The sequence below is a fragment of the Propithecus coquereli genome, unplaced genomic scaffold, assembly GCF_000956105.1.
Source record: "Propithecus coquereli isolate 6110/MARCELLA unplaced genomic scaffold, Pcoq_1.0 Scaffold324, whole genome shotgun sequence".
NCBI classification, from domain to species: Eukaryota; Metazoa; Chordata; class Mammalia; order Primates; family Indriidae; genus Propithecus; species Propithecus coquereli.
In genome coordinates, this window is record NW_012148886.1 from 501,058 (window position 1) to 513,720 (window position 12,663).

Below are 12,663 nucleotides of genomic sequence, written 5' to 3' on the forward strand. Positions count from 1 at the left end.
AAGCAAAGACACAGGAAATTGAACTTGGAACCCATGATCTTCACCAAGACACTGCTCTGGTTCTTATAGAAGACAGTGAATAAATGTTCACTGATTTCTCAGTAAAAACTGCTTGTCATGTCTTAAGTCCAAAAGAGTCACAAGTGTAAAAGGGTTAATATAGAATTTGTTGAAAGTATGTTTATAATTAGCTATCAATGCTATTCATCAAAAAACAGATTGGGAAAGAGAAAGAGAAGCACAAGGTATAATAAACAATGCGTGAAAGTAATTTATGAGATAATAGAGGAATCCTAATATCTCAATTGTTATACGAAATTAATTCATCACTAATATACTACTGCTATGCATCATAAGAATCTATCAGAGATCACTAAATTAAAACCTCTAATGATTAACTATTTTTTATGTTTTGATAAAAGGAGAATGAAGTTAGAGCAAAGTGTTTCTTGCTCATAAAAGCAACTGATCAGAATGTATGAATACATTCATTGTATGAATAGATTAAAACTGTTTTTCCAAGATGCCTTGTTCTATTGAAAATGCTAATGATCAGTTCCTGTCTCTCTCTGGTGCATAGACATTGAAATTCCGTTAAGTGTGGTTATGAATTTTGTATCTCAAAGCCCTATTATTTGAAGAAACACCTTATATTCCCTCAAAACTGTTTTCATAAAGCATCAATAAGAAAAAAGCCATCTTATGTGCAAAGGAGAATATTAGCATAAACCAGCACAAATGTTTCTAAGGTTAGAACACTGTTAGGTATGGGGTGCCGTAGTGAAATAACAGTGACAGTAAGAGTGAACATCTATTAAGTTCTTACTACGTGCCAGATGCTTCTCTGAGCCATCCACTTGTATTATCACATTTAATACTTACCACAAAACTATGAGGTGAGTACTATTATTACCTCCATTTCATAGACTTTGGAACTAAAGCAAGAGTGACCAACCAACTTTCCCAAAAATCTCAAAGCAAATGGTGGAGCCAGGAAGTCATACCCCTGGGTATGTGTTCTTAACCATCATTTCTTCTGTTTCCTAATGATAATAATAATGGCAATGACAACACTAATAATCAGTTGAGGTGGGGAGAGCATTAGCTATAGAAATCCTTAGTAGCAGGTCACAACTCTCAAATGTGGCCAGTGATGCTACCTGAAAGCTTACACTGTGGCAATAGATGAGATGACAGTTGCAAACCCTTCGAAGTCCTTTAACGATGCTTACTCTACAAATCCATGGAACCACCTTATGTTGTGCCAACTCCATGACGACTTTACACAATCTGGTGTTCTGTATTTACCAGTGTATCAAATTTGTGTTTATGCTGGGTGCATATGAAACCAGAACAGCAGGCCATGCTGCCCACGAGAGGAATGGTGTTGACTGGCTTAGAACAGCATTCCAAAAATCACATTTTAGGTGAATGGATGGAGTAAAAGCTTAAGAAAGACTATAGCAATGATTTTGTGGTCTTAAAGCACCCTGTACTACAAACAAGCAGGTTGTGTAAGGCCATAATGTCCTCAGAATAACAAACAACAAGGCGCAAAGCAGTGAGGTGGGCTAACTCCATACGATCTACATGGAGTCCGTTTGTTCATTCTCAGAAATCCCTGAGATTATTCACTAGTAACTGATGAAAAGAGCTTCGGAACCCTTCTCCTGGGCTCTGGAAAGAGGCAGTTTAAGACTAGAAGCCCTTCACATAATATTATTTATGCTTACTTAAAAAAATTAAAAAAAAAACAAAAAAAACTTTGACGGGAATTTATTTGAGCATTTCTCTCTTGCAGGGACTTCCTTCCTCCTGCAACCTGCCCTGCAACATTGTTTATTTTACAGCAATTCCAATTCATATTTGGATGACTTACACTTGAGAGTTTGTTGCAACTGCTTTTTCAAGATTTATTGGAATATCCTCTGCCCACAGCCTGAATTCATAAGATTGCTTCTTTTAATTTCTTCTTCTCCACCTGACTCTTTGTTGATATCTAGATATTCAATGTCATTTGTGAATGGTTAATGATTAAATTTTTTAACTTTTTTCTTCTTGATGGTGTCCACTCCCTCTTCCTAAGCATTAATGGAGACATTTCACAGAAATAGTTTAAATACCAGATGCTATAGAATTCTAGGAAAATCCTCTTTGCAATCAAAATTCATTATTTTTTTTTTCCTACAGTCTTGCTGCATTTTTTTTTTTTTTTTTACCTTATGGGAAAGCCCAATGTTTATGCCAAATGTGAATGAAGTGAAAATTTTATTATTTAATACTCTGCAAAGAACAACACTAAATGCTTAGTTATCATGGAGATGCAGCAATTAAAGGGGGGGGGGAAGAAGAGAACAGCTAGGCCTTACTTGGATTTGGAGAAATAATACTGAGAGAAACCTTACAGCATATACATTTCAATGATTTTATTATTTTGATGGATTCTTCTTCCCTCCAGAAAGAACTTACCCTTGAAACTGAAGAGAAATCATTGTATTAACCTCAAAATACTCAGATGACACCATAAGTACTTTCATATAATCCCATGGACTGATAAAATATATACAGATTTACCAAAGTTTTTAGAACTATACCTGGTCCTGGGCATTATTTGACATCTAATTATGATTTTTATCTTAAGTGTCCTCTTTAACCAAAATATATGTAAAAAATAATAATGCAGAAATGGATTATTGCATGTATTTTATAGGAAGAGTTGTTTTCAATATGTATTATACTAGTTCTGCATGATATATTATGATTATATAATATATATTTTTATGCTTTGATGAAAGGAAGAATAATAATATATATAATTAGTCTCAGTTCCTCCCCACAAAAAAGGGAGGTGAAAAAATGCTTTACATAGAGGCTATAGTTGGGATCTCTAGGCCAATCAGGAATTATAATTAACAATACTGAAACATTTTTTCCTCCCTCCCTTCCTTTTTATTTCTTTAATTTTTAAAAAATGCAAATCTTAGATTTAGATATGTTAACTTTTTTCTAAAGAATTTCAGTTGAAGTAAAGATGGAAGAAGAAACTATAAAGTACTGATAATTCAAGCTATGAAGTGCTTTGGAGATTTTACTTAAGGAATTCAACCCATTTATTGTGGTCAGTCTGTGAAATTCTGCAAAGAGGTAACTTTAGGCAATGCTCTTGGCATCTCGGCCTTACACCACAGACCTGGAAAACACACCAGAGGCATAAGATGTTCACTTGCAGTAAATCCAGGGTATCTCAAAGTGCTCCCTTTAAATATTTTCTTCTGTCTTTCTCTGGGAAGAAAAACAATTCTCCTATAGACCAAGATGACTGGTAGGAATTAACAATCAAGTCCACCAAATGAAGAATGCTAAACAGGACGAGGTGGGATGGGGGAGACCCAGCAGTACGTCAGTATATCTCTAAGGTTTGGTTTCGTTCCTTGGCCACGCAGCCCACTGGTGTTTCATTGCTGCTCTGGCCAGACCCTCCTTCAGCAAGCAGCAGATGGAAAGGAGGATGTAGGAAGGCCTTTGAGCACCTTATTGCTGCCTACCTGGCTCTGTTGGAGCCAATCTTTCAGTGTAGCTTCATCTTTCCAACTAGATTTAACTTTTTTTTTTTGAGACACAGTCTCACTCTTTTGCCCGGGCTAGAGTGCCGTGGCGTCAGCCTAGCTCACAGCAACCTCAAACTCCTGGGCTCAAGCGATCCTCCTGTCTCAGCCTCCCGAGTAGCTGGGACTACAGGCATGTGCCACCATGCCCAGCTAATTTTTTCTATGTATTTTCAGTTGTCTGATTAATTTCTCTCTATTTTTAGTAGAGACAGGGTCTCGCTCTTGCTCAGGCTGGTTTCGAACTCCTGAGCTCAAACAATCCGCCCGCCTCGGCCTCCCAGAGTACTAGGATTACAGGCGTGAGCCACTGCACCCGGCCAACTTTTTTTTTTTTTTTTTGGCTATAATAAAAAGAAAAAAGAATAAGAAGGAAGGAAGGGAAGAAAGGAAGGAAGGAGGGAGGGAAAGAAAGAAGGGAGGGAAAGAGTGAGAGAGGAAACGAATGTAACCACTGACATGAAAGAACCTTTTTCTCAGTATATGTTATCTCCCACGCTGCGGCCCACTGCTGTTGTAATGAACTCTAAAGTTCTTTGCTTCTTGGCATGAACATTGCAAGTCAGGTAAAAATGTTGAGTTGTTTGTGACCTGGGGATTAAAGGGTAAAACTAACAAAATTGGTTTGGCTTCAAACACATAGTTTTCCCAGAGGTGAAAGGTTTGTGTATCGGCATGGCATAGCAAACATTGATTTTTGTTTTTTCCTTCTCAGACATCTTAAAGTGCAACTTGGAACTGTGAACACTTCAGCGTACGGGTAATCTTTTCATCTTCTTGATCTTTTATTTATTTATTATTTTCCAAAATGCCCATTTCAGCTCCTTTTAGGTTTAAATAGAGATTTGTTGACCTTGGATGTCTCTATTCACATTTTTCTCCACCTCCTGAAGACATTCACAACCTCCATACCCCCATGCCAATTTCTATAGAGACAGCTCAGCTTCCAGAGCTATCCTTTTTATTCCAATAAAATACATCATCTATACTTCAGGTAGCTGGTGACAGGTGAGAATTTACCCCCAGCACAAAGTTGTTTTTTTTTTTCTACAATCATAGTCCATATCATGGAACCATAGAGATAAAACTCAATAGACCACAGACCTCTCCCACCAGCAGTAGAACTACTTCAGGCATCTGTCCCTGTAAACCTTCCACAATTACTCAAGGTTGTCTTTTTTTCCTCAGTATTAGTGGTTTTATGGAGTCACAGAAAGAAACTTGAAAGCTGCCACATTATTTTTGTGTTTAGCATGTAAACATTCCCAAAATGGACCTACAAAGAAAATTATTAAAATCAAGGGAGGAAAGTGTTTTAAATTCTTATGGCTCCTAACTGTAACTCACTGCTTTATTCTTTTACATACACACCAGCCATAACTGCTGACTCAAGTTTTAAGACTCATGAGTACCACTAACAGCCAACACAAAGGATTTCCAGGTCTATGATATAATCCACATGGAGCTAGATTTTCCATTTTTCTAGATTGCATGAATGTGTCTTTTTTTTTCCCTCATGCTATATGTGGTCAATAAAATTACTACACTATATGGCCTTATATTTTTTAGAGAGACAAATAATTGTGATAAATGGAATTTACATTTACTATGCAACATTATGCAAATGTTTATTATGTTTACACATCTGTTTACTATGCAAACAGTCAATTTTTATTAGCAGAACCCAACTAGACCTAACACTCACAGAAGTGATTTTTATGGAAGAAAATTTAGTTAAAAATGATAATAAAGCAAATAGTTATCAGGACTATAAAATAGAGGGGAAAACCTTAGACTCATGGAATAATTCAAAACTTATTTGCAGAGAGCCTGGCTCAGACTAGCTGCTAGGGAGCAGGCAAGAGTGCTATTCTAATGTCAAATCTTTTTTCTTCCTCTGCCCCCTGAAGTCACCAATCCCTTTATGGCTGCAGTACTTGAGGGCTCATCATGTCTTACCTGTATATTGCAACAGATTTGCACTCTGTTTCCCCATCTCCAGTCTCTCCTCATTCTAATTAGTCCCTCACATTGTAGCTGACTTTGCTTTTCTAAAGGACAGTTCTTTTCCATCATTTTTACCATGACGTTTGAGGCCCATCTCTATCCAGCTCCAGATTCTCCTTTGTTTTCCTTATACATTCTGTGTTGGAATTGCGTTGTGAGGCTCATTATTGTCTACCCCATTATGTCTCTCTTGCTTGGGCACATTTCTATTTATATGTTAACTCCTTTTCCAATTCCATGTCCTCCATGGAACTTTCCCTAACTTCTCCTTTCCATTCTTACTTTCATTGTGCAGAATTATTTCCCTTCTTCTCTCTTGAGCTGGGCAATGACCACCATATTGCATCCTAATTATCTGCTGACCTGCCTATCTGGTCCAGGGCAGGGAATGCAACCCATTTGTCTCTGCACCCCTAGCACCTGGTAGGTAGGGGTCAGGGGCTGAAAGAATGGGGAGATACAAAAAGAAATCTCAGGACATATTCCAAATTCAGATGGGAATTCCTACAACTACTGAGAGCAAATTTTCATCTACCTATCTATTGGCCAGGAGGGATGTGTGTGTGTGCAGGTACACGTTTGCTTTTTTGGTTTTACGTTATTTTTTTCTTTACTTCTTTGTTATTTTAATTATTTTTTTTCTTAACGTGTTTGAAAATTTTTGGTGAGCTACTTTTTATTTTTCAGATAATTAGAGGTGGATGGCATATACAATAAGAAATGTTGCATTTAGTACTACAATTTTGTTAATAGGCAAGGAAAATTTCAAGTGTTTTAAATGTGCTGTACTTATTAAGGCAGGAATGAATTTTTATATTTAAGAAAGCAAAAACCAAACAAGGCTCAAACACAAATCTGATTAATCAGAATTCTTAATAATAATATTTCATCCTGTAATTGGAAAGATGTGCATTTGTGTGTGTGTGTGTGTGTTTGCATGAACTTTCAAGTGCGAGTGAGATACAGAGTAAGAGCAAGAGCAAGAGCGAGAGGTATGTTTACATTTCTGACTTAAAATAAGTTAGATAACATATTTTACATGATGTCGTATCTTTAAATGGAAAACTTGAATTCAGAATAAAATGCTACATAATTAAGGGAACATGGGTGCTTTCTTGTGGATTTAAAAATGCATTACCTAACATATTATTTGTAAATAGAAAAAATTCTGGGTAATGCATTTTTTAAATTTAATTTTATCTTTTTTGACATCAGGTGTACCAGTATTAGATTAATCTTAATCCTTAGTTTATGATATGTTTCTAATCACTGATCTATGTATGGCTTTCTTTTTTAATTCATTGAGCCATTCATTTATTGAATGTATTAAAATATTAATAATGCAACATATACCCATGACCCAGCCACCCAATACAAAAGACAGAACCTTGAAAATATCTTAAATATAGTCACCTGGTTCTCTGCCAACCAATTCCCTTAACTCTCTCAACCTGTGGTAACCACCATCCTGAATACCATGTTAACCGTGCACCTGTTTCCTCATTATCCAGTTTTATTGTATATTTAAATATTCTCACAGCTATTCCCTCCTATGCTTAAAGAATGCTTCTCTAGCTTTTAATGGAAGAATCCTAGAAAGTTCTTCCATTAATGACACAATTTATAGCTTTCCCTATTTAATGTAAATTATGTATAACTTTATAGTAATTGATCATTTGAAGGAGAATATTGTCAACTGATCTAAAATCAATGAAGAGAAAATTGTCATGTTATCAATTCACTGGATTGCCTGAAAAATGTCTCTTTCATCTAAATATTCCCTTTAAAATATTATTAGTTACATATACTATAAAATAGTATAAAACGAGAATAAAAAATATTTAGAAAATCAACTTAAATTTACACATGTCAGTGACTTAATATGTGTATTGTATCAACAGAAGCAGGGGAAAATGCCATTCCTAACCACACAGTGGGGTACTGAATTTGAGATCCCAGCCCCTTTTCTCCCTGTGATTTACAATGTGATTATGGCTTAAGGTTCAAATTGTTACTTAAAAAGACTATGTGTTTGATCGACTCAATTGATAGATTTGGGGTTTTACTCAGTCTTTACATGCTTTAAATTCCTTCTCAGTAAAATGTATTTAATTAGCCCCATTTCCTTTAAAAGGACAATTTGATTATTTTTATAGATTCTTTCAAAAACAGTATGCAGCCTTATTTTTTTTTTTCTCAATACTGAAATCTTATAGACTGGTATATCTTATTGTTAAAATATTTATAATTTTATTTGAATCATGTCCACAAATCTCCTCTTGAATCTAAGCTTTCTAAAGTTCGTAAGAGAGACATTGGGCAAATAAGAGCTAATGATTAAAAGAGCCGAAAAAGTATTCCAAATCCCAAGGTTTTTTTCTGTGATGGCATTTCTTCTTGTGCCTGTGCTACTGTTAGGATGCTCATTTACCATTAATTCATTTAACTGATGAATGTACTTGACATTATGTACCAAAAGCTCTAATCATGGAAAGCCTGGTGATCTCAAACACATCTTTGACAAGAATTCACTGCTGGAAGTCTAATATTAAAATGTCAGCCATAGTGGAGCAACCATACTCATTAAGTGTAATAAACCCATCACAAACTCCAAAAACCACCACAACCAACCATGCAACTCTGATGAGCCAAGCTAAAAAGATGAGAAACATTGTACTTTATACATTTGTGTTATAGAAACTGTCCCTTAATTAACAGCATTGATCTCAAATATTTAATTTTACAGTCTTTACTAGCGTGTTAATACTACAAATCCTTCTAATATTTGGTGAAAGAGGATTTTGTATGACGGTGAAGTATAATGTATATTCTACAACATTAAATTTGTTTTTAAATTTCAAAAGAAAATTAAGATACAGGAAATTCTATTTGAAAAACCCAAAGTACCAAGGATATGATATGTGAACTAAATGTAACCATATAGTAATATGAATTTGACATCTTGGCCCACTTCTTAGTGCTTACTTATAAAATCATATGTTACTATAAACTAATTATTTCTGTGGGCACATCAGTCATGATACTCCTTGATTTGAAATGTAAATCATTTAGTGCTAGTATTAACTCTTTTAGAAAAATCAAGGCTTAATGCTAACAAAAGCAATACAAAGACTATTTGATAGATACATATTGATACAATTCAAATTCTGATTAAAGAGAACCACTTGAAATAGAGGTAATTTTGAATATGCAACTGTAAGTAGCAAACCTCTCCATCAAAATGCACGTAACAGCTTAGTTCAAACTACAGGAGAAATAATCATCTAAGATGAATTTTTTACATTGAAAGCATTTTAAAATGGTCAAGATTTTTAATATTTTTGTTCTCTGAAAGTGAACTCTCAAGGAACACCTGTCTTCAGTGAACTCTTTGTTCATATTTCATTCTGAATAGACACCTCTATATTGTGTTGTGGTTAAGAATATCATTTCTGGAATTAGACAAACCTAAGTCCAATACTTGATTCTGACTTATACTAGCTGTATGACCTTGAGCAAGATATTTAACATATGTAGGTTTCAGCTTCCTCATGTCTAAAGTTGGGGGAAATAAAGTAAACTATTTTAATGGGTTGTTTTAAGGAGTAAATGTGATGATTTATATAAAGTGCTTAGTATAGTGTCTTACAGAAAGTAAATGCTCAATAAATGATGGTTATAAGAATAATATTTATGGTAATGATCATTATAAATAGAAGTGGCAGGAGTCATAGTCCAAACTGCACATGTGAAATATCTGAACCAGAAAGAACCCCCGTGATCATCCAGTCATCTTGTTTTATGGAGGAAAACATCAAGACCCAGAGAGCTTCAATAATATCCCTAGGATGTCAGCTTTTTAAATCTCTATAAAGTGCTCTGGCTATTAGCCAGTCCTCCCTAGTCCTTGCTAGCCCATTTTAGGAGTGGGGATGTAGTGCTAAAGTCAAGGTGAAAAGAAACTCTTCTCTAATGAACAGAGAATAATCATGAATGACAGAAGAGCAAGTTAAATGACTTTATTGATTTTTCAGAAAATCAATGTGAAGTTTCTATCCAAAGAACTGCTTCCATGCTGAGATCAAGGAGTCCTAAAGCCTGAGGAATAAAGGGCCCAGGCTCCCAGGCCAGGATATGTCAATACTTGTGTGTAGATGCCTGAAATGCCCTAGAAGCCTGAAAGCAAATCATCCCTCTGGCTGCTTTAAAATGTTAGCGAGGTCATCTTGTCAAAGCAGTGATTGCTTAGAGAGAAGTGTAATAGGAACAACAATAAATTCAACTAGATATAAAGTCAAAACTGTTTAATGTAATACAGTGGACCTGACTTCCTACTCATCCAAAAAGAAGCAAATTCTTTGAGAGGGCTTAGTTCAAGGATAATGATAAAGAAAATAAGACATAATCATTTCTTAGCTTTTAAATGATTGCATTTTAACTTAGACTTTAAAATTATAATTGTGCATTATGAAAACATAAAAAATTATAATTGCACATTATAAAAAATGTTGGAAAATAACATGATAAATCTCCATAGTTACTTATCCAAATACTATCACTGTACTGTTCAAATCCCAGTGCGTCGTTTTCAAGTTTTGTTATCTACCTATAGATAGATAGGGAGATAGACAGACTAGACTAGATCCTGAATTCTTCTAGATTTCTCTAATCCAGAATTTCTTCCATGTAATTATTAAAAACAGGAACTCCTCTGTTCCTAAAGCTGTATAAACTGAAACTAGATGAATTTTAAGGAAGAAATCTTATGTCTGATGTGTCGGCTACACACAAAATTCTAAAATGCAAGATGTCATGATCAGAGACATTGAGACTACAAACCAGGAGAAGGTGATGTTTTCACTCTATAGATAGCTTTTCTCAAGACATCAGAACAAAACTCCACATCACAATGAGACTCCTACCTCTCTTAATACTTACCTTTTCAATTGGCAGGATAACGGTGTAATTAAAATTTCACAATCATTAGCTTCTGCTCTTGAATTGATAGCACCTAACCTAAGAGATCCTTTAACATCCATTGGTTAAATAAGAAAACAGGGCACATGGTTACAAGCCTTACCTAATTCTCTGTGGTCACTTGATTTGTTCAATTGGTTGCCTTTAAGCCTAGGTTCATGGCTCAAAACTATTATACAAACGGGGATTGTAATATTATTAATAATTTTACTTTCTATTTTCTTCCTATTTTAAACTTTATTACTTGCTAAATTTTTGTGGAAGTACAACTTCTAACAGAATAATGCTGGCTCAGCACTTTGAGATGATAGCAAAAGATTCTGAAACAGACAAAATTAAATTTAATAGTGGACTACAGGTAGACTTAGCCTGAGAACCATTCCCTTCAAACTTCCCTTGTTTCTCAAATGTGGATAAAGGGGTCTTGACCCTGATGCCATTCACTTCCCCCAACATGGGACCAACAACTAGGACAGGGCCATCCCAGCACCAAGGGACATCAAAACCTAAGTACAGGATGATTTATTAGTGATACTTCCAGAGAAAAATCTTGATCAAAGATGGAAATGTGAAAATTGTCAAAGTCAAAATGGAATCAATAATGTTAAAAAAAAGGAAAAAAACTGACAAGCAGAGCCAGGGAAGGCTATGAAGAAAAGACTCACATGCTTGTATGCCTAATGATAAAACGTATCACAAAGACTCTGCAAAAACCATAATCTTGCACAGAGGCCACTGCAACTTTACACACACACACAAAAATACTTCTGCAAGGACATCTGCCCAGCAATTGCCTATCCAAACTCTGACTGGTGTCACCCTTCTTATTGATCTTTGTAGCCAAAGATAATCATTTCAAAACAATTGTGTAATCTTCATTTTTCCTTTAAAAATCTTGGTCTTCCTTTCTCTCCCTGAATATGCACGTAGTTTACTATGGCCAACGTATTCTCATTGCAACGCTTTATAAAATAAATATCATCTTATTTTAGATAGTTTCTCTTTGTTATTTCGGTTGACAATTTGTATATAATTAATATATTTATATACATATTTATGTATGTGTGTGCACACACACATTTATTTATTGTGGGTTTTAAAAATGGTTTAAAAGGAAAAGATTATTGGGTATATTACTAAAATGTAACATTGGAATTGATCAACAGACTAATACTCTAACTAATACAAATGACTCTTACGTTCTGTTATAATAAATCTTTTGTAGACTGAGATTAACCTTTGGGTAAAGATCTCAAGAGACAGTAATTTTCACTGGGCTTCAAGGGGAAATTTCTATCTATATCTAATTAAAGCTTCAAGAGAATTTGGGCTGTTCTCCCTCACTGTGGCAAAGTGCACATAAACACTGAAATACTAACATAGGTTCCTTTGAATTAAATTAAAGAAAACATACAAACACATTCAGATTTTGTTTTTCATTCATTACTGTCAACAAGAGATAATTAACACCCTACACAGTGCTTTGAAGATACACAACACACATCTATACCTTTAATGATTCAATAAAAACTTCATGTCAGTAGCTGTGAACCATATTTTCTTTTTTCCTCCTTTTTTGAAATTTTTAAGCAGAGAAAAATCCAAAATAATAAAATTTGTTGACATATAACATTGCATTTTCAAAAACAAACAAAATCCCACAAAACAGTAACAAAGCTCTTATAAGTTCTCCTTTATCTTAATACACTTTCTGAAAGCATTCAAGTAATTTGCACTATTTCTATAATTTTTTTAGTTATTAAGTATGTAAATAATGAGCATGGAATGAAGCAGGAACTGAGGTAAACAAACTACATTTGTCTTGAAAGAGTCATTTGTCTTCTACAGATGAAAAAAAATAGTCTATTACCAGGAGAGAGGGTATTTTGTTTACCTCAGTCGATCATAGATTTGGGTTAAGTGAATTGAAAATGTGCTTCAGCACACATGTGGAGACAGCATTTGGGGGAAATGGAAAGATAGAAATAAAGTGGCTAGGAGCAATTTTATATTTAAAATTAATGAACGACCTCAGGATTATGAGGTATTAGAGTAGAGATGTAGTATTCTGGAT

The 12,663-nt window shown here is 34.7% G+C and overlaps 1 protein-coding gene across 1 annotated transcript in view; it reads right to left on the reverse strand.

The window, feature by feature from the left end:
• The window catches only part of ADGRB3 (adhesion G protein-coupled receptor B3), an 871,792-nt gene that overhangs the window by 123,224 nt on the left and 735,905 nt on the right, over positions 1–12,663 (reverse strand). Inside the window, 1 exon segment of the mRNA XM_012650418.1 lies at positions 5,213–5,257. Coding sequence (XP_012505872.1) covers positions 5,213–5,257 — 45 coding nt within the window.